Source organism: Pseudophryne corroboree, chromosome 11, assembly GCF_028390025.1.
Source record: "Pseudophryne corroboree isolate aPseCor3 chromosome 11, aPseCor3.hap2, whole genome shotgun sequence".
In the NCBI taxonomy this organism is placed as follows: domain Eukaryota; kingdom Metazoa; phylum Chordata; class Amphibia; order Anura; family Myobatrachidae; genus Pseudophryne; species Pseudophryne corroboree.
The window spans coordinates 84,826,265-84,853,222 of record NC_086454.1 but is presented as its reverse complement, the minus strand read 5'-3'; the positions used below and the strand labels follow the sequence as shown (position 1 = coordinate 84,853,222).

The 26,958-nt window shown below is 46.1% G+C and overlaps 1 protein-coding gene across 10 annotated transcripts in view; it reads left to right on the top strand.

The window, feature by feature from the left end:
• PPFIBP2 (PPFIA binding protein 2) overlaps positions 1-26,958 on the top strand; it is a 302,451-nt gene that overhangs the window by 77,183 nt on the left and 198,310 nt on the right. The window contains exon 1 of one of the 10 annotated variants that reach the window (XM_063944505.1): positions 15,015-15,859. The exons of the other annotated variants lie outside the window; for them this stretch is intronic. Coding sequence (XP_063800575.1) covers positions 15,812-15,859 — 48 coding nt within the window. The 5' untranslated portion in view covers positions 15,015-15,811. Of the gene's footprint in view, positions 1-15,014; positions 15,860-26,958 lie in introns of those variants that run through there. 10 annotated transcript variants of the gene reach the window in all.

Here is a 26,958-nt window from a genome sequence, read left to right as displayed (position 1 = left end):
GGCAGTATCGCATAGGATACATCGTATGCGGTCCTTTTGCATGCGATATATCTTATGCGATCCCAGCCATGCCTGTGGGAACCAACATATCACACATCAGTGCAGTGGCTGGTTCCAGGTCACCCAATCAGTGTAAGGCTAGGTACACATTTGCACCCGATATATCGTCTGATCTGGCAGATTGGACGATATATCGTTCACCTTGTCCAGTGTGCATTCAGTATATCTTTAAAGATGCGCGCTTCCACAGGTGGTTACCAATATGTTTTGTTTTCAACTTGAAATCTAAAGATATTGTACAAAATGGCATGCACATTTATGAGGGCGCATGCAGGGCCGGTTCTAGACCTTGTGGCGCCTAGGGCGAAAGTTTCCATTGTGGTGCGCACGGCAGCATGTAGGAGTATGCGGGAGGGTCAGGCGGCGGCAGCGCCCTCAGGACTGCGGCGCCCCAGGCAAAAAGCCTGCTTGCCCGTGGCAAGAGCCGCTCCTGGGCGCATGCCGTCACTGGCGAGAAGCAAGCGATATCGCGCAATGTGTATGAACTCTATTGTTTGTGGGGAGGGTCTTGCACAATGTCACATCAGATGTGACATTGGCAAGAGTGTACCGAGCCTTAGTAAGAGGAGATCTGGGATTTCCCTCAGATGATGTCTAGTTCAGTGTGTAGCGATGCAGCTGACAGCGTTCCCTCTCCACCTCTTTCTCTCATTACAGTAATCCCCCTCTGCAATATACAGTAACATCTTATTTCTTTTAAGCCCCATACACACTAGAGAGATGTGTGCTGAGCGATCTAGCAGAGACTGCTCGGCACACATCGCTCCCCCACTCAGCACACAGCGTGATGTGTGCTGAGCGAGGGGAGGAAGGGGGGGAGGGGCAGCTCATTTCACCCAGCGGTGAAATGAGTGACCTGCTAGATTATGCCTGCATGCAGGCCAATCTTGTACCGGCAATATCGCCGCGCATCGCTATCGGTGTGGGACATACACATGGAGAGATCCGTTCTTTAGTTCTAAGCAATCTAGTCAAATTGCTTAGAATTTAAGCACAGATCTATCCGTGTGTACCCCCCTTAAGCCTCAGAGACTCTCTCACCCAGGCTTCTTTACCGGGAGGTCTGCTGCCCCATGCCCATATTTCTAGAATCTTATCCTGGACTGCAGACAGATGAGCGCTGTAGTACTTGTTGCTGTATCCTGTTAACTACAGTATAATAGACAGTTAATGGGAAAGATTAGATACATACGTCCCTATGTAAAATGATGGACATTGTATATACACCACGGAGCGCAGTGCTGAGTGATTTATAGCGCAGTTGTCTGCAGTTGAACAGATCTAAACAAGTCATTGAGTGGAATTAGAAAATCAAATGTAAATGATGACATACTCCAATTAGTACAATATTTTTGGTAACATTTACAGTAAATTCCAAAGTAATCCGACCACTTGAACAGCACCTATAAAGTTCTATGTACAGTAGTTTGGTATAGCACTTGTGCCAACGACTGGTTTCCTTCTTGCATTAAGGTGCCCACCTCCTCTCTACAATAGGGAGCGACAAAGTCAAAATGTGCAGAGGGGAGGAAAGATTTTATGGGGCAAATGTAAAATCTAGCATCCAGTAACACCGTCCTAATACACCACTATGGGGACAGCTGCTGCGAGCGCTGGTGATTAGAAAGCGTGAGTTATCTCAGATATGTAACTCCTTCTTCCTATCTTTGTTACATAGCAGGGATCTTAATTCTGCAGGAACAAACAAACATGTTTTAAGTAGAGAATGTAGTTGAGAAATTTGGCCCCTGTAAGGGTAACTGAGTAATGTGTATACTTGTCTGCCCTGCCTTAGGGCATCCTTATGCATCATCCCTGTTCTTACCGGCACCTCGATGTGGCTTTAACTAAATAACATAAGCAAATAGTGGGTAAAAGAAAGAACCTTTAATTTTATATGGATGCACATCTCACACAATAAAAGCAAAAATGTGATAGTACCAGGGGGTCCTCCAAACTGCCCCTATACCTCTCAGAACTACATTGCATTAACCCGCCACCCTTCATTCCTCAAACTGCCTGACAAGTCCATGGAGATGTCAATATACACGCAGGTATGATCCAGTAGTCCAAAAGGAGTAGTGACTGTTCAAACTCTACCCTCCATTTGTTTCTTTATTAGTCCTTAGCTTTCTTACTTTCAGACACTCTGCAGTATGTGGCTCCAGTATGTCTGCTAAAGTGGATTGTGACTCAACGGGACACATGTTGCCTTCTTAGAGACGCTGCAGCCAAGAGGCATATTACAGTTCACAAACAAAAAGCATATTTACACAATAATTGCAGTGTGTGCAACACCACTTCTCAACATTTAAGGACTGTACATTCGGTAAAAATACATAAAACATGGTTACCACCGTACAATATAACCTGTGTTTACTAGGCAAGAAGTAGGCTAAATCCATGTTTTCAACATACTTTCTTCAGAATGTAAGCTCCCACGAGCAGGGCCCTCTTCCCTCATGTGCTTTTCCTTCTCTTACTTAAACCATCTTCAACAGCACCGAATCCCGCGGTTTTCTGCTACCATGATACATATTTTAGTGTCATCTGCTTATGTCCCTGTTTTCCTGTTTTGATTATTCGTTTATGTACTCTGTAATTGGGTGCAGCGGATCCCTTGTGGCGCCATATAAAGGATAACAATAATAATATGCTGTCATCAGCAGTTCTAAAGAGGAGTAACAGACAGACAGGGGTGACACAGATGGGGGAGACAGAGAGCATGGAACAGAGGGTTAGGATGAGATTAGGCTGGGTTTAGTGAAGAAGTGGGTCTTCAGAGCCCGTTTGAAGTTTTGTAGAGAGGTGGAGAGTCTGAGGGGGAGAGGTAGGGAATTCCAGAGAAAGGGAGCAGCACGTGAGAAATCTTAGAGGTAGGAGTGGGATCCATCACTGGACAGCTGTATCCAGTGACGGATCAGCTATCGGGCCTCCCAATGCTAATTTATCTGTAAAAATTATTACAATACTATAAAGCAGATACTTATGACACAGAATATGTGTCATAAGTATCTTCTTGTATTATTTTGATCATTAATGACAGGGGAGGCACTGTCTCCACTGACTGCACGTCCCTGCCCCATAGGACTAGCTTTATTGTTCTCTGACAGTGGGATTGTGCAGTAGAGCTGCTGATAAAAATTAGCTCTTAATTATGTTCAGAAGTCTAGAGTTTACTAATTGCAGACCATTCATGCACCAAAACACAAAGCACATACTAAAATGGCAGCTATCTCAGTGGGAGGCATTTGATATGCCGGCTGTCGGGATCCCGGCGCTCACAATACCGACGCCGGAATCCCAACAGCCGTCATACCGACAACTGTTCTCCCTCTTGGTGTGTCCACGACACCCTTGGAGGGAGAATAAATAGTGCGCGCCTCCATGCCCGCAGCGTGGCGAGCCCCAAGGGGCTCTTCTGCGCTCACCCCGCTGCCTACATGTCGGCGGTCAGGATCCCGGCACCGGAATGCTGGGCACCAGGATCCCAATCGCTGGCATAACATACTACACCCATCTCAGTTACTCCCCCAGTCATACAATCTTATCAGCGTTTGCTGAGGAATGTGTAAAATGATTGGTATATAGTACATGAGTAACCAAGGTTTAATTCCAGATTGAAGAGTCACGTCTACCCACACCCTTTTTCTGTGTTACTGTGCATTTAGGGGGACATTTACTAAGCAGTGATAAGAGCGGAGAAGTGAGCCAGTGGAGAAATTGCCCATGGCAACCAATCAGCACTGAAGTAACATCTAAAATTTGCATACTATAAAATGATACAGAGCTGCTGATTGGTTGATGGGGAAATTTCTCCACTGGCTCACTTCTCCGCTCTTATCACTGCTTAGTAAATGTCCCCCTTAGTCACTGGTTTAAATGTCATTAGGAGTTTGTATGTTAAAGAGAGAAAGCATACTGGGCCTCATTTCTACCTCTTTCACATCGCCAAAATAACCCAGATTATTGTTGGGTTGTTGCTGGGTTGATCCGGGTCGAGGTGCAGTGTTAAAGCGCCAAAGTGAATAACCTGGGTCTCAGAAAAATGTGCTGATTGGCTGTTTATGTGTATGCTCAGAGCAGTCCCTAGCCCCTCCTTTTATTTCCTTTGAAACCAATCAATGTGAGCCAGAAAAGTCCATTTTAAATCACATCACAGTTTAACATGTTACATGGGTGACTCGGGTTCAGTGTGAAAGGCACCAACCCGGGAATAACCAGGGTTGAAACTGCAATGCCAGGCAACGGCGCGCGCACAGCGAAAAAAAGAAGACGCAGTGCCGATCGCAAGAAGATTGACAGCGGAGAGGTGTTCCGGGGCGGATACTCACCGTTGGATGCCGTTTTTTGAAGAGTGGTCGTCTGAACTCAGGCGTGTCCAGGCAAACGGCGGGAGGATGACTGACGTCAAAGCCGGGAGTAACGTCGCTGGATCCGTCGCACAGGGTAAGTAGATCCAGCCTTACTCTTCAACAGCACAAAACCTTTTTAGCTAAGCAGGGCTGCACACAAGCGAACGCAGCCCTGCTAAGCTAAAATACACTCCCCCATAGGCGTGGATTAGTTGATCGCACCAGCAGCAAAAAGTTGCTGGCTGCGATCAACTTGGAATGACCACCTTAATCCCCTGATGTATTGTTCTCTCTGTATTGTATTGCAGCTGAGAACAATAGATGAAGGGTTTATGCTAATAAACCATGGTGTGCCTAGGCGCAGCAGAGAAGTCAAGATGATCATGGCTCCATCTGTATGTTCCAGCATAACTCTGGAATGCCTGTAGAAATTTACACCAAACTTGGTACACATATCACTTACAATCTGAAAAAAAAATACTGTGGGACTAAGACACCCCTAGCGGTGGGAAGGGGGTGACATGTAAAGATCCATAGTGTTCGGGGTCGCAGACATGAAAAGTGACACTCCCGATGCCGCTTAAGTCCACATACAGCCCCCACCAGCATGGGGGGTGAGAAGGGGTAACAAACAAAATGTCCAAAATGTCCGACTGTCAAATCCATAGTTTTCTGGGATCGCTAAGCTGATCGCATTTTGAAAATTGATATGTTCCTTAGACTGTCCGTTAACATATATTCTATGTATCTTCACGCTAATTGTTTTAGGGGTTGGGTAGTGAACTTAAACTTGAAGATGGGCGCAATGAAAAAAGTCTTATTGCATTAAGAATTCCACGTGGGCGAAGCCGCGGGCAAAAAGCTAGTTAAAAAATAAAAATGAAATGTTAAAACAATATCTAAAAACTATTAAAATAAATGTAGCATTTTTTTTTTCAATTAATAAAAGATTGGAGTACATTATTGATTTCCCCCTGAAATGTTGAATCTGTAAACACAGCGGTACCCTTAGTTAGATAGGAAAATAATCCTATATAATAAAAGGGTAAAGCTACTATTCACCTCTGTGGGTGGATTTCAAGTGTTTTGTGCACCGGCAGCCACTAGATGGCGCTGGCAGAGCAATTCAAGTATTGCTATGATCGGGCGCACACAGCCGCTGATGCTGACATTATTGTTATATTGTTCCGTCATTTTGACGGGCTGGTAACTAGTCATTAATAAATTAATTAAAACCCATTTTGCTGTACAGTATTTGTTCGCTCACTGAATATTGGGCCTGAATCAGAGATGTGCACTAATGCTGCTGCAGCTGTGAATGAGATACACCCGGAAACGGTCACGACACGCTGTGTTTTTGCCACCACTCTCCATAACTGCCCCAAAATGCTCCCTTACTGTCAATAACTTTAGTAACATAAGTGGTAATGTTCATTCTAGCACTCTGTACCTTTCAAAACCTGCGCAGCACCTCTTTCCTGCCAGGGGTGTCACTCTCTGCTGCGGTGCTTCTAGCACAGTCAGGACTGTATATCAGTGCTGAGATACAGACTTGAGTGTGCTAGAAGCACCAAAGCAGAGAGCTACACCCCAGGCAGGAAAGAGGAACTGCTCGGGTTATAAAAGATGCAGGGTGCTAGAATGAACACTAATACCCCTTTTCCACTAGCTCAAAAAACACGGGTAAATGCACGGGGGCGCGCATTTACCCGTGTTTTTGGCAAGTGGAAAAGGGTCAACCCGGATCAAGTGACCCGTGAATCCTACCCGGCTATTTACCTGGGTAGGACACGGGAATGATCCGGGTAGGGTTCTAGTGTAAACGGGAGCCGTGTCGATGCGACACGGCTCCCGTTTACACTGTATGGAAGGGCGGCGCTGGGAGATCATGTGATCTCCCTGCGCCGCCCCTGCCGCGTCACTAGAAGCGTCACCAACCCGGCATATGCCGGGTTGTGACTGCTGATGGGAAAGGGGACGAGCACGGGTCGCAGCAGGGGGCAGCTCCCGTGTCAGGCTCCCGGCTGCGACCCGTGATCGTAAGTGGAAAAGGGGTATAAGTTGCAGGAGCCTCAGTTGAGTACATAAAGATTGACGGACTGGTTAAGCTCAACAAGGGACATTCACTTTCGGAAAAGCACATTGGAAAATGGGTCCTTACAAGTTTATGATTGCCTGTACGCTAATTTAAATAACTTGTTTTTGCATGAGCTGAGGATGCTATATAATATATATCTTGACTTGCATACCTAATTCCAACAAATCTACACATTTATGAAATTCAACTCAAGTTTTCTGTTTATGGGGATGCTCATTAAGTTAATAACACGGAATATAATTCATTTGGGATACGGTGTTCTGCCCAGTGCAGTTTGTCCACCAAAGTCTATAGTAATACATATAAAGTCCCACTGTTAGCTCTCTATATAATACGCGTCTATTTGCTCTGCGTTTGCCGGATCAGTGGATTAAATTACTTTCCAAGTGAGACTTCCCGTTGATATTAATATGAGTATTTTAGCTGACTTCCCAATATGTAACAAGATGACACGGGGGTCAGAGACAGAACAGTTTCCGAGGAAGCACTGAGGTTTACGTTACATGATCCCCTGCCTGCTCTCAAGTAGCTTAGCTGTAAGACAGCCTGAGAGTCCTGTATATAAATTGCCACGAAGAGTAGCGACACAGCTGTACTAGATATGTGTTTACAAGTGTCCCCTCCTCCCCCATTTCTCCGGAAGTTAGAACTTCTATATTCTCTACAGTGGAGCCGTAAACAATGGCATTGTACCTATCTATCTTCCATGCAGAATTGTGTACTGATTAGAAAACACTGTGATAAGGAAAGCAAATGTTTTGAATATACACTATGCCCTATTTCATGGATTATCTACACCTGATAACATTCAGCAGGACTGTACTTATAAAAACTGGCCATACACAAACACACAAACTTATATTGTCCATTGGAAACAATATGACCACGTGAGACATAATTGATCAATAAGCCGATCAGTATTGATTGCATCTCTATTGGGCTTGCGGTTAAATAGTAGCCACTATTGGCCATTGTGCCTATAATTCAAGGTTGAATGCAAATCGCCATTGTCCTCTAATGGGCAAATCCATGTGCACTGCAGGTGGGGCAGATATAACGTGCAGAGAGAGTTAAGGGGGGTACACACGGAGAGATCCGTACTTAATTTCTAAGCAATCTGATTAGCTTAGAAATTAAGCACGGATCTCTCCGTGTTTATGCCCCATAGCGATAGCGATGCGCGGCCCCGCGCGTCGCTATCTCCGGTACTAGATTGGCCTACGTGCAGGCACAATCTAGTTACATCGCTCATTTTACCGCTGGGTGAAATGAGCGTTCCCCCTGTCCCCGTCCTTCCCCCTCGCTCAGCACATATCATGCTGTGTGTTGAGCGGGGGAGAGATGTGTACTGAGCGGTCTGTACTAGATCGCTCAGTACACATCTCTGGGAGAAATCTCCCAGGGTGTACAGGGTTTTAGATATGGGTGGGGTGCAGAGCCGGCCCTAATCAATATGATGCCCTAGGCAAGATTTTGGCTGGTGCCCCCTAGAACCGCTGCTAGATACGCCTCTGACCATTCACCCCTTTCCCAGCACTATCACCCCTCACAGTCCTCAATTTGGTGTTCCTACCCCCTATATTTTAAATAGGAACAGTGCACACTTTCAGCAAGCGGCCCAAAAAGTGGTGTGTTCTTGCTGGGAAGGGGCATGGCCACACAATAGTACCCCCAATTCAAATTACGCCATGAAGTAGTGCAATTTTATTCACATTACATAACACTGAATTGCTCCGTATTCACATTACACCACACCATATTGCTTTTTATTCACATTAGACCTCACAATAGTGCCTTTTCTATACATTACACCACACAGAAGAGCACCTTATACACATAATGCCACACATTAGTAATGCCTTTAGGGCATTGCTGGCAAGGGGCGGGGTTGGCACAGGGAGCAATGCCACCTTGTTACGCCGCTGGGCACAATGTGAATTATTCAGTGCAGTTATTGTCACAGCGGTGACCACACAGTTAGGGCCTGATTCATTGCACATATGTTGCACATTATTCATAATAATAATAATAATTTTATTTATATAGCGCTCTTTCTCCAATAAGACTCAAGGCGCTTAACAGATACATAGCATAATATAGTACAGAAAATAATGAAGTACATTTTCATAAACTACAGAAGCATGAAGATACTAAAAGGTACATTATGGAAATGCTTGAGTAAACAGGAATTAATGCATTTATGCACATGACACACATAATGCCCCTTACACATATGCTGAACACTATTGCGCAACGAACCTACCCGCACACAGCACTCACATGGCCGCTAACACTGTGACCTCTGCTTGCATACAGATGTGTACTCATACATCTTGCCTCAATACGCCATGCAGCATGCCTATATTCTGTGTGCTACTGTTACTGTATCTGCATACGAAATGCTACGTTACAGTGATTTCCAGGAATACACTATAATGTAGCATTTCATATGCAAATACAGCCGCAGTCAGTAGTCGGAATATAGGCATGCTGTATATTATTTCAATCAGCAGAATCTGCTTGTGCCCCTGGGCATTCCAAATGCCCTAGGCATTTGCCTAGTTTGCCTATGCCTAGGGCCGGCTCTGGTGGGGTGTGTTCAAACTGATATCTAAATTGCAGTGTAAAAATAAAGCAGCCAGTATTTACCCTGCACAGAAACAATATAACCCACCCAAATCTAACTCTCTCTGCACATGTTATATCTGCCCCACCTGCAGTGCACATGGTTTTGCCCATTAGAGGAAAATGTTGTTTTGCAATCATCCTTGAATTAGGCCCTTTGTAACGGTTCAGTCACTTTCCAGGAATGGGCACTCTAGCAGTGGCGTCACAAGGTAGGTGCGGCCCGCACCCGGGTATGACGCCTGGAAGGGATGAAACCAATCTGTGGGCTCCTCCGCAGTGACAGCAGCCAGGTGCTGCAGTGTGAGAGTCTGCTACAGCACCCGTCTCCTGTCATAGAAGAGGAGACAACAGCGCTGCAGACAGTCTCCAGGGACAGCCCAGTACAGCCCTGCATCTCCGGAGATGCTGGGCACGCCCCCGGAGTGACGATCCCGCGAGGCCACACCCTCTTTATTTGCAGCCATGCCCCCTTTTTGCCGCGAGCCTCCCGCACTCTAGTTGGCCACTCACTTGTGTGAGCAAATTGCAAAGCCGTGCTGTCACGGGATTGGCCCATGTGTCCAGCAGTACATTCCACTGTACTGTCACTCTACAATTAGGAAATCAAAAGAAGACGAGCCACAGTATTAACAAATTGTGAAAGTGGTGACAGGGTCATAATTGCAAGCTTACATGACAAGTATTCGGAACCAATGTGAATTCTGAAAATAAATAGCAGCTTAAAAAGTTCCCAAGGACATAAGCATTCATAATTGCAATTTGCTCATGCGATTATCTGTATGCATTGGGCAGGGAAATTATCTAAATTATCTAAACCATTTGATTTAATAAAACATCAAAAATTATCAACCTTTATTTGAAAATGTGTGTTGCCATCTATGTGGCCATAATGAATGCTCATAATGAATCAATGTGTGTTCTCCTTTTGCTTAAAATCAGAAGTATATCTTGTTTAAGGGGTTCCTTGTACTATATGTACAAGTCATTTAATTATAGTTGAAAAATGTGATTAATTAATATAGTTGATGTGTACGTGGACAATTTTAGACGGGTGGTCTTCAGTATGCCGACTGACGGGATCCCGGCGCACAGTATACCGGCGCCGGAATCCCGACAGCCGGCATACCGACAGCCGGCATACCGACACCTATTCTCCCTCGTGGGGGTCCACGACCCCCCTGGAGGGAGAATAAAATAGCGTAGCGCGCCACCGTGCCCATAGCGTGGCGAGCCCGCAAGGGGCTCATTTGCGCTCGCCACACTGCCGGTAAGCCGGCGGTCGGGCTCCCGGCGCCGGTATGCTGGTCGCCGGGAGCCCGACCGCTGGCATACCATACTGAACCCTTTTAGACAACTGGTCAATGAGTAGGGTTTTTTTTAGTGTCCTGGATTAACCAGAAGGGGTTCCTAGGCTGAACAATGTCTCAGGTGGCCCACTGCTTTACAGAATACTCTGTGGCCTATAGTTGTTGTTGTAATTGTTGTTTGTTTTTCTTTTGGGGGGGGGGGGGGTTAGGTTTTTTTATTTATTTTAGTTTTGCTTTTCATTAAGAACATAGGGGGTCATTCCGAGTTGATCGTAGCTGTGCTAAATTTAGCACAACTACGATCATGAACTCAGACATGCGGGGGGGACACCCAGCACTATCAATCAGGCAGAAGCGATCGTAGCGCAGCGACGGCGGCCATGCACCGGCGCACTGCGGCGCATGCGCATTTCTGACCCGATCGCTACGCTGCTAAAAACTGCAGCGTGCGATCGGGTCAGAATGACCCCCATAACCTGGAGGATCAACAGGAAGAAGTTATAACAGAATTCATCTGCACAATACAGAGAAACTACACAGTGATAGGTTAAGATACAGTGCCATCTACGGGTTCACTACGATCTGCCGACGGTCGGGCTCCCGGCGACCAGCATACCGGCGCCGGGAGCCCGACCGCCGGCTTACCGACAGTGTGGCGAGCGCAAATGAGCCCCTTGCGGGCTCGCTGCGCTATTTTATTCTCCCTCCAGGGGGTTCGTGGACCCCCACGAGGGAGAATAAGTGTCGGTATGCCGGTATACTGTGCGCCGGGATCCCGTCAGTCGGCATACTGAATACCACCCCCATCTACTGTCCCTCCATTGTAGCATTGTCTTAATTATACTTAACCTGTAGCTGTTGCTATACTCCAACAGTTTGTCGTTTGCTGTGGAGCTGCATTACACAAAGCTGTGGAGCTGCATTACACAAAGAGTTGGCTCTTAGATGCACTGTGGTACTGTTCTGTATATCATTTGTATCTACAATTAAAGATTACATAGGCATCCTGCAAATAATGGGAGATGTAGATGTAAACTATACGCAGTGGCGCACGCAGTGGGGGTTTCTGAGTAACCAGAACCCCAACCCTCTCCCCTTCCCGTCAGACCAATTTTTTTCCTCACACAATGGAGCCGGCTGCCGTGGCCCGCGATTGAGCTCCACCCCTTGCGCATTCGCTCCGCCCTCTCTGCAAACACCCGCATGTTGTGCAGAGAGCGTGTCTATCTAACCTTTACTGATCTTCTTGACCGCTTTCAAATTCGATTGTAGTGCACATTTAACAGGGATGAGCTGAATTCCCTTGCACATATGGATGTCAAAAATTACTCAAAAATAGGCTCTGTTTTCACTAGTACACGAAAAGCAATAATAATTGCTAAACAGTTTATTATACGGATATTCCATTAAAAATGTAAAAAAAAAAACACCACCGTGTGTGTGTGTGTGTGTGTGTGTGTGTGTGTGTGTGTGTGTGTGTGTGTGTGTGTGTGTGTGTGTGTGTGTGTGTGTGTGTGTGTGTGTGTGTGTGTGTGTCTTAGCCGCTTCGATCACTTCAGCCTGTTCGGGACCGGAATTGATGTCAGACACGCACCCTGCAAACGCTTGGACACGCCTGCATTTTTTCAACTACTCCCAGGAAACGGTCAGTTGCCACCCACAAACGCCCTCTTCCCGTCAATCTCCTTGCGAACGCCCGTGTGAATGGATCCTTCGCACAAACCCATCGCTGAGCGGCTATCTGCTTTGTACCCGTGCGACGCGCCTGCGCATTGCGGTGCATATGCCTGCGCAGTTTAGACCTGATCGCCCGTTGTATGAAAACGCAGCCTAGCGATCAGGTCTGAATTAGCCCATTAGAAAGATCAGGATTTCTCAAAATTGTTCAATTGTTTTGACAATTCTTCACATAGAGAATTAAACCCCTGTCTTGAGCAATTGCCTGCACCAGAGCAAGTTTTTGCCGGGTTTCCTTGGTGAATGTGTTATATTTAAGTTTTCAACAAGTTTAGAGAAAGTCCAAGTCCACAGTGCATACGTGTACTGAGCATCTATGTATGTAACATATGTGCATCCCTGCAGAAGGGGGACATGTACTAAGCAGTGATAAAAGTGGAGAAGTAAGCCAGTGGAGAAGTTGCCCATGGCAACCAATCAGCATTGACGTAACATTTCTAATTTGCATACTATATAGTTGTATGGAGCAGCTGATGGGAAATTTCTCCACTGGCTCACTTCTCCACTTTTAACACTGCTTAATACATGTCCCACTTGGTCAGCAAAGCAGTAAGTTAACACTCATCACTGCGGGCCAGTATAGCCATGGCAAGTGAGGACCTTTCAGCTGCTCCGACAGTATTGGTGATAGGTAACTTAGGTAGGGACCTACTGTATATATTAACAATCGCGGAACTGCCAAGATTATTAACAGTCTCTATTGTGAAGGATAATTTAATTTTGAATGAAAATATCCCCACACGGACAGAGGTAGCGCTACAGTAACTGGTATCCCTGCAAGATACATCCCTGCCAGATTGGAGGAGTCTTTCACATTTCTGAAAGACTCTTCCACCATTACCTGGCACTGCACATGCGCACAGTGTGAGATCCAGGAGCCGGCCAGAGACTGGACAAGATCTCTCTGCTGAAGGTAGGCTTCCATAGGCTTATAGCGGTTTATGCCATCTGAGGATGGTGTAAATAGCAGGCTAAACTCGAAGGGATCAGACTGTAGTCCCTATTAATAATAATGGGGACTGCGGTCTGCAGCGCTAATTAGCCTTCTGCAGCAGACGTATGTGAATTAGGCTGTTAGTACTGTTGGGATGCCGGCGGTCATGTGACCAACGCCGGAATCCCGACACCACTCAGGAGATGTTAGGGTTAGACACTAGGGGAAGTGGTTAGCCATAGCTGCCACCCCCCCCAAGGGTTAGGGTAGGGGACAAGGTGGGGGCAGAAATACTTACACCCCTCCAATGTTGGGATATTCAGTGTCGGCATGCTGCAGTCAGTCATGTGACCGCCGGCAGCCAGCATTTGGTATGTATTCCATTTGTACATAGTGGGAATACATAAAATGAAAATGTCATGAAAAATGGGCTTGATATATACTGCAGGCCCTTTCCTATTTATGTGATCAGCGTTGAAAGCAAACCAATCCTATTGCCAAATGTTAGTAAATAGGTCCGTGTAACATCTGTGATGTTGGACAACATGGGCCAAATGTAATAGAGTGTGAGTTTCAGAAAGCGAAAGATTTGGTAAGGTTTTTTTTTTTGTTTTTTTTTAAAGTGGCAATCATTTACACTACAAAACCAGGATGATCTTGCTGTGTAAATGATTGCCACTTTAAACAAAAAACTGCAAAGCCTTACCAAATCTCTTACTTTTTTAAACTCTCACTCGGTTACATTTGGCCCCATATATCCATACTTACCTACTCTCCCGGAAGCTGCAGGAGGCTCCCGTTTTTTGGGGTAGCCCCCCGCACCCCCGGAAGAGTGCGTAGGTCTCCCGCATCCTGCTCGCACCTTAGTGATGCGAGCAGGATGAAGAGAAAATCTCCCGTTTTCGCGGGTCCGTCGGGTGGGGAAGGGGTTAAAATGACGCAAATTGCGTCATTTTAGCTCCGCCCCCTTCTCGCGGACCCGCAAATAGCGGCATTTGCCGATGTGGGGGCGGGGCTTGGTGATGTCACCATCCGGTCCCGCCCCCCGAAGACTACTGCAGCGTCTCCTCTCCGGGCTTCTCCCGGAGAGGAGACATACAATGTAGGCAAGTATGCATATATCTAATGGGGCATACACACGGGGCGGGATGTATTAACAATACATCGCCGCACCTCGCCGGTTACCGCAGCGATGTTGATCGCGTATGTACTAACATATGCGATCAACATCGCGATGCGGTGACGGAGGCCCCCCGCGATACCTGTTAGGTGGTCTGCGGGGGGTCTCCGTCACCTCCATGGGGTCCCCACACTGCCTTGATGCCGGGTAGCAGCAGCAGGCTGCCCCCGGCGCCTCCTCCTCCCCCCTGCAGCCGGAAGGACGTCCGGCTGCGTTGCTAGGGGGAGGAGGAGATTACCTTCCGGGCCTGGGGCATCATGGAGGAAGGTCAGCTGGGGGGGAGGGTGTCGGCGTCTGCGGCGGTGTCGGCGGGTTGCGGCGGTCGGCGAAAAGAAGCCCATAGGCTTCTATAGGGTATCGCCATCCAGAGATGGCAATACCCTGGACGCCGAAAACGCGGCGGTAGGGTGTTAGTAAATATGAAAATGCGGTAAAACCCCCGTTTTCGGGGGTTTTACCGCATTTTTGCTTTAGTACATCCCGCCCACGGTGTGATATAACTAGTGATATGGACGATAGAGTCCATATCGGTAGACAACATAGTGCAAATCGTACCGTGTGTATACAGCTTACCATGCCGATGCGCAGTCCTGTGCAGTCCTGCGTGGTCGGCATAGCAAGGAAAAATAGACTGTGCAGGCAGGCCAATATTGACTATATCAGAGGTTCATAATATGTCTGTATCAGCCGTGAGCCTGCTTCTCAACACCATGTGTGTGCGACTTTACAAGTATAAATTTGATAGTAGTTGAATTTAGCGCAGACTGTGCTGAGTTGGACACAAACCTGCTTTATAAACTCCCGCAAACTCCCAATCCTGATGTTTGACTCCCGTTCCTTTCATACATCAGAGAGGTGTTTACTTCAACATCTCTGTGTCCTTCTCCTCGCCTGAGGTTTCACACACAGAACAAGAGGGGGACAGACAGATCACATTGCAAGGGCTGCTGTCAGGCTTTGCATTATCTGGCAGGGGCTGTGAGGCGATGGAGAGAAGGGACATTTCAGGCTGCAAGAGAAGCAGAGACAGGAAATAGGGGTCTTGGAGTAATGAGTTCCAGTTACCCACCAGTGAAACAGAAAGCCGTACCAGGCATCCTTGGAAAATAGTTTTCTCCTGACTACTTGGCAATACTTAGCTAGTTGTTTTAGCTATAGAAAAGGTTTTCGGTGCTGGAGGTAAAAGATTAACAAGGCAGCTCCTCCTTGTTTGTACGAATGGTCCCATGATCTTTTTTAGAACTTAATGCACAGTATTAAGGAGATTGAATCATACGACAGGCAGCCTAAAGTTAATTCAGTTTGTACAATCACTCCTGAGACAGCCTGCAGGGCAGAGCGGATAGACTCGGTAAAATGTGATCAGATAGTCCTGGTCCAAGTTGCGGGGAAAACATCAAAACAACAAGGCACACATGCGACACTTGCATCACAGAACAAAAGACGTCTTTCCAGCCAGAAAGAATAACTAAGTTTCAGAAGATAATTTGATTTGCGAAATGGACACAAAGAATGGATGTTGAAATCGATATTTACAAACATTTCACGTGGCTCAAAAGGGTAAGTGAAATCTACAAGCATGTGGGTTCCGATAAACTTTTCGTAACGACTTAACGGACGATTTTTTTTCCTTCAAACAACTTCATAACATTATTGTTTTTTATTATTATTATTATTATTATTATTATTATTATTTAATATAGATTAAAATTTATTTTTTAAATAATTTAAATATTACATTATGCACATCTGCAGAACGGATCTCAAAAACTGGGGGACACAGTGGGGCGTCGCGGGCGCATGTGATCTGACCATGCCGGTTAAGTGGTTAATGCACTAAAATAGGACTATTCTGGTTTTGGTTGCCAAATCAGTGACAATTAAATTCTAAGCAATGCGTCAGAAGTTTAAAACGTACTTTGATTTTTTTGCAATCTTGTTATTTCAATTATACACATGTGACTTGTAAAAAACATTTATTTAATGGCCAGATTTATTTTTATTTTTATTATGCTCGGTTGGTGTACCTAATAGTTTACTGGGACACAACTGGTTAACTTGTAAGCTTCCAGGCAAAAGAAAAGGAACAGAGTTGCTTTGTGTTTTCTGTTTAAAGTTTCGCTGCTTGTCCAACCTGTTTTCTATTCATACAATTTTTAGCATGCTGAGGAAGTTTTCTTTGCTGTGGCTAAACGTTATCTTCAGTGTTGATGAACTTTAAGGAATGGGCGACCAGCCGACCAAGTGATTGTTCCAGTTTCCAAGTTTATGGTGCACTGCACAGTGCACAGTACTCCTGTAACTCTGTCTGGTATAATAGGTTACAGAGGGTACTGGAACTACTTTATGCCAGAGGTGCTTCAAAGTCAAATAATAACATTACGTATAACAAGTACTGGGGCAGATGTATTAAGCCTGGAGAAGTGATAAAGTTGTAATAAGTTGAAGGTATAATGCACCAGCCAATCGGCTCCCAACTGTCATTTTTCAAATCCGTAATGACTGGCTGGTGCGTTATCACCTTCCACTTATCACTGATTTATCACTTCCCAGGCTTAATACATCTGCCCCAATATTTGCAAAATGGGATTTTCATGAAAAGTTTTCAGATATACTATACCTGAGGTTTAGCTATTTCGGTGTCTTTCTGGCAGATGTGCCATCAGTTCAGTAGAGGGCTGGCAAATTATAGCCTGCCCCTCTGGGCAATAGTAGCTGATCGGGATGGTAATGACCCCTCTGTCACCTGGACCAGTCCTCACCAGCATGGCTAAGGATAAAGATGTTGCCAAAGGGTTGGAACTTGCAGCAGGTGGTAGGATTCACCCATGCACAAATGAAACGGGATACTCTAGTATTTGTAACACCACTTGCTGAAATGTTAAAGGTGCATTTGATTAGGATCAGGACACTATGGAGTTGCTCGATCAGGAATGATGCCGGCGGTGCAATGTGTACAGTAGCCACTGAATTGTGTATTTTAATATGAATCCCTATGGGGTTGCAAACTACAATGGGTGATTTTGTGGTGAAATCAGTGAGTTAGGATGGCATTGCCAGCTTTGCAATGTCATCACATTGGCACACTATGTGTATCGTCCTCAGTTCACCTTTAATTGAATTGACCCACATGTTGTTGGTGTTGTTATACATCCTCTGACGGTCCATGTGTAACCTATTTGTAAGTGGGTGGGCAGAGAACATCATCAGGGTACTCACAGCAGCACAGAGTATTTAATGAGATGACTTTGTGGAGGCAGTGGCCTACTTGTTAATGTGTTAGAGGGGAGAGGGCTGCGTGGAACAGAGCCAGTGGGAACAGGGGAATGTAACTAAGACACTGAGGGCATGATGCACAGTTGCATGGAAATCTGACATATACAGTACAGTGTGTACACGGAAATAAATGTCTATGGGCCTGATTCAGAGATTTACATAAATCCAATATTTATTTACATAGATCTTCAATGTTTGATTAACTGTACAGGAGACGAACGGCGCATGTGCAGATGTTGTCATGTGACGATGCTCGCAGTGCCCCAACAGCTGCTGGTGTTTGGGGGAGGCGACGGGCAGTGTTCCAGGAAAAGGGGATTTGCTTCATTTTCTGGGTGTGCCAAAGCTGGTGGCTGCGTCCTTTGACACAGCTTCACTGGCCATAGCAGCGTGATTTTGCAGATCGCGTTGTTAAACGCATCATTGTAACAATCAAAGTATTCTTGCATGATGTCATTAAATAGTGGCCAGCCAGTGTTTGTGCTAGTTATTTAGGGTTACAGTGCAATGTACAACACTCATGCAATTTGTCTTAGAGGACCATATAGCAATGGCAGAGACTCCAGAAGCTTCTATATAATATTATTATACAGGTTGAGTATCCCATATCCAAATATTCCGAAATACGGAATATTCCGAAATACTGACTTTTTTGAGTGAGAGTGAAATAGTGAAACCTTTGTTTTCTGATGGCTCAATGTACACAAACTTTGTTGAATACACAAAGCTATTAAAATATTGTATTAAATGACCTTCAGGCTATGTGTATAAGGTGTATATGAAACATAAATGAATTGTGTGAATGTAGACACACTATGTTTAATGCACAAAGTTATAAAAAATATTGGCTAAAATGACCTTCAGGCTGTGTGTATAAGGTGTATATGTAACATAAATGTATTCTGTGCTTAGACTTAGGTCCGATCGCCATGATATCTCATTATGGTATGCAATTATTCCAAAATACGGAAAAATACCATATCCAAAATACCTCTGGTCCCAAGCATTTTGGATAAGGGAGACTCAACCTGTACCAACTAATATGTGCAGAAAGGGACTCTACTGTTAATTAGTGATGAGCGGGTTCGGTTTTACTCGGTTCTCAAAACGGCATCTTATTGGCTCATGGATGTCACGTGTTTTGTATAGCCCATAAGGTTCTGTTTTGAGAACCGAGTAAAACCGAACCCGCTCATCACTACTGTTAATGTCGCTATATTTAGCCCCCTCTGCCCCCTCCTACAGATATCCCTGCCTGAACTCCGGTACCTAGGGCTAATTTCTGATTAGCTCCCCACCTTGATTTAAAACGGGTGGTCCCTTCCCTCCCCTTCCTTTTATTCCATGTACCCTCCTTTCATTTTCCCCATACATTGTATCTGCTGACCCTTTCCTTGTCTAGGTACAGTATACTCGGATATCAGTGCAATGCCTTGTTCTGTATGCAGCTTATTACTCCAGCTGTATGAGTTGTTTGCTTTCCAATTTCTGTTAAGTAATACTATAAAAAACAAAATGTGCAAAATGGTATCACCAATAAACGTTTTCCTGCTTGGCCTGAGCAGCGACATAAATAGGCGTTACATAGGTTCAGAGCAGGCGTGAGAGATACAAATAGGAGATGATGGGAGGCATAAGGGGACAGAGAAGAGACAAAGGGGGTCATTCCGAGTTGATTGATCGCACGGTAGCAGTTTTTTGCAGCCGTGCGTTCAGATAGTCGCCGCCTATAGCTTAGCAAGTGTATGATCGCTTGTGCAGGGGAGCTCTGCAAAAAGTTTTTGCGCAGTTTCTGAGTAGCTCTGAACTTGCTCAGCCGCTGCGATCACTTCAGCCTGTCCAATCCCAGAATTGACGTCAGACACCCTCCCTGCAAACGCCTGGACACGCCTGCGTTTTCCACGGCACTCCCAGTAAACGGTCAGTTGACACCCAGAAACTCCTTCGGCAGCGACGCACCTGCGCATTGTGTTCGCAGCGCATACGCAGTTCAGAACCGACCGCACCGCTGCAAAAAACAGCAGCATGCAATCAGGTCAGAATGACCCCCAAAGTGAAGACTCTGTAGAGACAGGCTGGTGTCTGTGTATTGTTGGGGATTGCCGCATTGTTAATGGTGGGTGGATAGTAGGGACCTAGGCTCATGTTTCATACAGGACCTAGGGGCAGGTAGGTACACCAGAAGCTAAAGACAACTTCATATGAATAAAAGTCCGTACATCCAACTTGTTACAGTATTTATTAGTTTTGTCTAAAGCAGTCCTCTGGTACTACAGAAATGAGTACTTTAAATGGGTTGGGTTCGGGTGACCGGCGTTTGGGATCACGCCGGTCACCATAACGACGCTGAGATCCCGAGTTTTAGATTGCCGGCGGGGAGAGAGCGCAACAGAGCCCCTTGCGCAACGGGCTCAGTGGCTCGCTGTGCTCGACACAGGTTCTGTTCCCACTCTGTGGGCGTCGTGGACACCCACGAGTGTGAATAGTCCCTGGCAGTCTGCATGCCGACTGTCGGGCTGTTAATTGGTCGGGATCCCGACCGCCGGTCACATAACTAACTACATCCCCTTTAAATGGTTACATTGCTGAGAACTTTTCTCTTCAATAATGGGTGTGCATTCTATTATGTAACGCACTCAAGGTGATGTAACACAGGTCACCTCCCAACATTGAGGAACAATGTGTAAGAACTTTTGTGCGTGCCGAAGGCCCACTCCCCAAACTGGGCATGGCCTCAAGAAACACAAGGCCACCCCCGTCATGCCCATATTTTAGGTGGGTGACTGCGCAGCATGCCACAGTTATCATCACACTGGCGGCTTGCCTAGCACTCCGGGAGCTTCAGGCAGTTCCCATCCTCTCCCGGCACGGTGTCCCGACAACCTTCCCCCTGACCACAGGACACTGCAGCCTCCAGGTGGGAAGGCGGAACAGTGCCTGAAAAGTGGGACCGCCCTACTGAAATTGTGACGGTTGTGAGGTATGGGGTGTATGGGTCCTCTATCTTAGATCGTAGGAGCACAAAAGTCTTTTTCTTGGAAACACATATTGGGCCTAATTCAGATGCGGTCACAAAGCAGCTACTGTACGCACATTGATGTTTTCTTACTGCGCATGCATCTGAGCCGCAGCGCACACATAGCGAGTGAATTGCTGTGGCGGTCGCACCGAGGAATTAATCGCAGAGGGAGTGACAGGCAGACAGCGTTTGGGGGTGGTAACGGAGAGTGGTCGGGTAAACGCAGGCGTGTCATAGCCGTTCAGACGACGTTTTCTAGCCGTGCATAAATTAGCAGTTGCAATCTTACTTGCTGCTGGAGAACCTTCAGCATCCTGGGAGAGCAACTCAGCCCGCACGTCTTCATAAACACTCAGACTCTGCCACATGACCCGATTTGTGACGATGGTACCGATGTATCAGCAATTATACGCCATCGGACAGAAATGATGCGATAGCAGTGTGCGACCCTATGCTCAGGTTACCTTCTGCCCATATGAGCATATAATTACAATTACGTATGACAAAAGATAGTGTGTCTGCAGTGTGAGCGTCAGGGTACACTATACATTTCCTAAAGCAATGAGAAATAATGTACAAGGATCTTAAATAGTATTTAATATTATTTAATTGAAAAGCGTTGTATAAATAAAATGTTAATAAATAATGAAGCCGGAAAAGAGTCCGTATCTGCCCACCTTCCCCCTATTATCTTTGACTCTTGCCTTTTGCAGGTTCTTTATAATACTTGTTAACAAAGAGCCAAGTTCTGCTGCACTATACAGTCAAAATGACTTCTAATGATTTTATATGGGAAAGCTGCGATCCCTCAGCCTACAGTTTCAATGTGTTGCCTGGAGCAATCTCTTGCAGTACTTCAGTTCTGCTGCAAAACAATTAGAAAAAAATCCACTTTGCTGATTACTGTAGCTTATAGTTTCAGAGCTGTCAGTAGAGAACAATAGGCAGATGACATATCTGAGAGAAGTGGCCAAACACACACAAGCTGGAACAGAACGCCATCTGTAATTAGTGGAAGTCATTCTGAAACATATGAAACCAGGAGCAGCATAAGGTCAGATTTAGGGGGGAGATGTACTAAGCAGTAGGGTGGTCTTCAGTATGCCGGCGGTCGGGCTCCCGGCGACCAGCATACCGGCGCCGGTAGCCCGACTACCGGCATACAGACATTTATTCTCCCTCGTGGGGGTCCACGACCCCCCTGGAGGGAGAATAAATAGTGTGGCGCGAGTAGCGCGCCACCGTGCCCGTAGCGTGGCAAGCACAGCGAGCCCGCAAGGGGCTCATTAGCGCTCGCCACACTGTCGGTAAGCCGGCGGTCGGGCTCCCGGCGCCGGTATGCTGGTCGCCGGCATATCGTAGTGAACCCAAGCAGTGATAAAAGTGAAGTTGCCCATAGCAACCAATCAGCACTGAGATAACATTTATTAATTTGCATACTATTAAAGTATACAGAGCAGCTGATTGGTTGCCATGGGCAACTTCTCCACTGGCTCACTTCTCCACTTTTATCACTGCTTAGTACATCTACCCCTTAGTCCCTACCGGGCACCTAGGTGTTATCTAAAACACATAGACCCAATTATAATAGTCCGGAACGCGTGGTCACTGGTGCACTTTCGTCGATACGGTTGCTACATACTTGCCTACCTGACCCTCTCCATGAGGGAGAAAATGCTCTGTTTCTGGACTTTCCTGGTAATGTATGTTTGCCATCACCTGTGGTGAAACACCTTTCTTATCAATTAACTAGCTCACCACAGGTGATGGCAATCATACATTACCAGGAAAGTCCAGGAACAGAGCATTTCCTCCCTCATGGAGAGGGTCAGGTAGGCAAGTATGGGTTGCTAGCGAGTGAAAGCAGAAATCTGTTTTAAGGCAGAGCAACCAAATTTTGCCTTAAATCTAATTCATACTTTCATACCTGACCCTCTCCATGAGGGAGAAAATGCTCTGTTCCTGGACTTTCCTGGTAATGTATGATTGCCATCACCTGTGGTGAGCTAGTTAATTGATAAGAAAGGTGTTTCACCACAGGTGATGGCAATCATACATTACCAGGAAAGTCCAGGAACAAAGAATTTTCTCCCTCATGGAGAGGGTCAGATAGGCAAGTATGTAGTAGGCAGTGCCGTTTCTAGCGGCGGGCGAGCCGTGCAACCGCACGGGGCGCCCGCCGCGGCACTTTGTGACTACTCCTCTCCTCCCTCTCTCTCCCCCCGAGCGCTCTTGCTCGGGGGGCGGCGCTTTGCGAAATGACGCGTTTGCGTCGTGACATCACGACGCAAATGCGTCATTCCGCGAAGCGCCGCCCCCCGAGCAGGAGCGCTCGGCGGGGGGAGAGAGAGGGAGGAGAGGAGATAACCATCGAAGGAGGAGGCGGCCGGCGCGAGGGACGTGAGTCGGCGGGACCCGAAGAGCGGCAAGTTGTAAGTATTTTCTCTCTCTCTCTCTCTCTCTCCCCCTCTCCCTCCCCCCCCCACTTGACACCTGCCGCACTGTGTAAAATGGGGGCACCTGCCGCACTGTGTAAAATGGGGGCACCTGTCGCACTGTATAAAATGGGGATACCTGCCGCACTGTATAAAATGGGGATACCTGCCGCACTGTATAAAATGGGGGCACCTGCCGCACTGTGTAAAATGGTGGCACCTGCCGCACTGTATAAAATGGGGATACCTGCCGCACTGTATAAAATGGGGATACCTGCCGCACTGTGTAAAATGGGGATACCTGCCGCACTGTGTAAAATGGGGATACCTGCCACTCTGTGTAAAATGGGGACACCTGCCTGCCGCACTTTGTAAATGGGGACACCTGCCTGCCGCGCTGTGTAATATGGGGACACTTGCCTGGTGTAATGTGTAAAAAGGGGACTTTTTATTTTTATTTTTTCCCCCTGTGGTGGGTGCGATATCAGACGAGGCCACGCACACTGTAATGAGACCACGCCCATTTTAATCAGGCCACACAGCCTTGTCGGGAGCGTGCTTTTTTTCTGGCTATATGGGGGGGCACGCAATTTTTTTTATAGCAATGGGGGGGGGGGGGCGCATTTTGAAATCTCGCACTGGGAGCCAAATTGTCTAGAAACGGCCCTGGTAGTAGGTCGGACTGTGATGTGAAGTTCAGTAATTTTACCCCCATGCATGTATCTAGGGCCTTAAGGAGGGCAGTGCGGCCGGTGCCACTCGCCTCTTGCTCTGTGTGGTGAGAGACACCAGGCAGTACCTTAGTTTCCTGGCAATTGCAGAAACCCAGCCACCTAACCCCTGGGCATAGTTGCCAACCTGACCCTCTCCATGAGGGAGAAAATGCTCTGTTCCTGGACTTTCCTGGTAATGTATGATTGCCATCACCTGTGGTGAGCTAGTTAATTGATAAGAAAGGTGTTTCTTATACCCCTGAGTGGGGATCCTTATACCCCTTTCACACCGCCTGAGGCTGGGCACACCCGGGAGCCTAGCACGGGAGCTCCCAGGGTGTGACCCCCCCCCCCCCACAGGCACCTTTCACACCGCAGTCAGCAGCCCAGCACATTGCCAGGTTGCTGACGTCAGTGGTGACGCTGCGGGGGCGGTGCTTGGAGATCACATGATCTCCAAGCGCCGCCCGTACATAGAGAGTGAACGGGAAACGGGTCACATCGACCCGGCTCCCGTTCACACCGCACAGTGAGCCAGGTTGAACACGCGTTCAACCATGCTCACGAGTAGGGTTGAAGTACCGGGTCATTCGATGTGGCTGGAGAGACATACAGTAGATGAGGTATACAGTTCATCCGGAAAGTATTCATAGCGCTTCACTATTTCCATATTTTGTTATGTTAAAGCCTTATTCCAAAATGGAATAAATTAATTTTTCCCTCAATACCCCGTGATGACAATGTGAAAAAAGATTTTTGCGCATTTATTAAAAATAAAAAACTAAGAAATCACATGTACATAAGTATTCACAGCCTTTGCTTAATACTTTGTTGATGCACCTTTGGCAGCAATTACAGCCTTTTTGAATATGATGCCACAAGCTTGGCACACCTATCTTTGGGCAGTTTTGCCCATTCCTCTTTGCAGCACCTCTCAAGCTCCATCAGGTTGGATGGGAAGCGTCGGTGCACAGCCATTTTCAGATCTCTCCAGAGATGTTCAATCGGATTCAGGTTTAGGCTCTGGCTGGGCCACTCAAGGACATTCACAGAGTTGTCCTGAAGCCACTACTTTGATATCTTGGCTGTGTGCTTAGAGTCGTTGTCCTGCTGAAAGATGAACCGTCACCCCAGTCTAAGGTCAAGAGCACTCTGGAGCAGGTTTTCATCCAGGATGTCTCTGTACATTGCTGCATTCATCTTTCCCTCTATCCTGACTAGTCTCCCAGTTCCTGCCGCTGGAAAATATTCCCACAGCATGATGCTGCCACCACCATGCTTCACTGTAGGGATGGTATTGGCCTGGTGATGAGCGGTGCCTGGTTTCCTCCAAACATGACCCCTGGCATTCACGCCAGAGGAATGCTGTAGCTCTGACAGAGTGACCTTGGGTTCTTGGCCACCTCCCTGACTAGGGCCCTTCTCTCCCGATCACTCAGTTTAGATGGCCGGCCAGCTCTAGGAAGAGTTCTAGTGGTTCCGAACTTCTTCCATTTATGGATGATGGAGGCCACTGTGCTCATTGGGACCTTCACAGCAGCAGATATTTTTCTGTACCATTCCCTAGATTTGTGCCTCGAGACAATCCTGTGTCAGAGGTCTATAGACAATTCCTTTGACTTCAGGCTTGGTTTGTGCTCAGACATGCACTGTCAAGTGTGGGACCTTATATAGACAGGTGTGTTCCTTTCCAAATCATGTCCAATCAACTGAATTTACCACAGGTGGACTCCAATTAAGCTGTAGGAACATCTCAAGGATGATCAGTGGAAACAGGATGCACCTGAGCTCAATTTTGAGCTTCATGGCAAAGGCTGTGAATACTTATGTGCATGTGATTTCTTAGTTTTTTATTTGCAAAAAAAGAAAACAAAAAAAAAACTTTTTCACGTTGTCATTATGGGGTATTATGTGTAGAATTTTGAGGGGAAAAAAATAATTTATTCCATTTTGGAATAAGGCTGTAACATAACAAAATGTGGAAAAAATGAAGCGCTGTATTATGGCCATACAAGCTAGTGACTAGTACAGGTTGAGTATCCCATATCCAAATATTCCGAAATACGGAATATTCCGAAATACAGAATTTTTTGAGTGAGACTGAGATAGTGAAACCTTTGTTTTCTGATGGCTCAGTGTACACAAACTTTGTTTAATACACAAAGTTATTAAAAATATTGTATTAAATGACCTTCAGGCTGTGTGTATAAGGTGTATATTAAACATAAATGAATTGTGTGAATGTACACATACTTTGTTTAATGCACAAAGTTTTTAAAAATATTGGCTAAAATTACCTTCAGGCTGTGTGTATAAGGTGTATATGTAACATAAATGTATTCTGTGCTTAGACTTAGGTCCCACCACCATGATATCTCATTATGGTATGCAATTATTCCAAAATACGGAAAAATCCGATATCCAAAATACTTCTGGTCGCAAGCATTTTGGATAAGGGATACTCAACCTGTAAATACATAATTGAAATGATCATTTAGTATTATTATGTAATTTTGTATTATGTATTATTACAAAGGTAACTCACTGAGTAATTAAAATATCTTTAAATGAAATACTGGTTTTACTTGCTCGTAAACTGTAATAACCTTTCTCTGAGTGCCCAGAATTACATAACATGTAGGTTCTCCCTATATATAAAGGATTATAATAATGAAGGGGATTGCTGATACCTTATACACCAGATACATGTCAGGCAGATGCAGCAACTGTAGTATAATTTGAAGAAAATAATGACATTTATTACCTACTAGGCCAGAGGCCTCTATCTATCCCAAGCCAGTCTCTCCCTGCAAGAATGCAACATCTACTGTATACAGAGCTTTCATTCTGTCCCCATATAAGGTAGGATGACTCCTTGTAACAGGGCACGCTTATAAGGGAGAGGGAATACTCTGATTACAAGCATATGCTATATGCTCTTTGTTCCTCCAGTTATAGAGTGATACCTAGAACCTTTTTAAGCTATGTCAGAATTGCATAAAAATGGTAAGTCACAGTAAGAGTAAGTAAATTAAGTAAACATCCGCACATTGCGATGTGCTCAGTGAGGGCCATCGCCTAGTTTGTCACCTTCCCGGCCCAGGCCCTCCGACGGCAGGCATAAACAGTAACACTCTGATCCTTGGGGCCCGGTACAGGTGTCCCCTTTGACCCTCCTGTCGCCGGCCCTGGCTGCTCATATTAAATGTCTTTCCT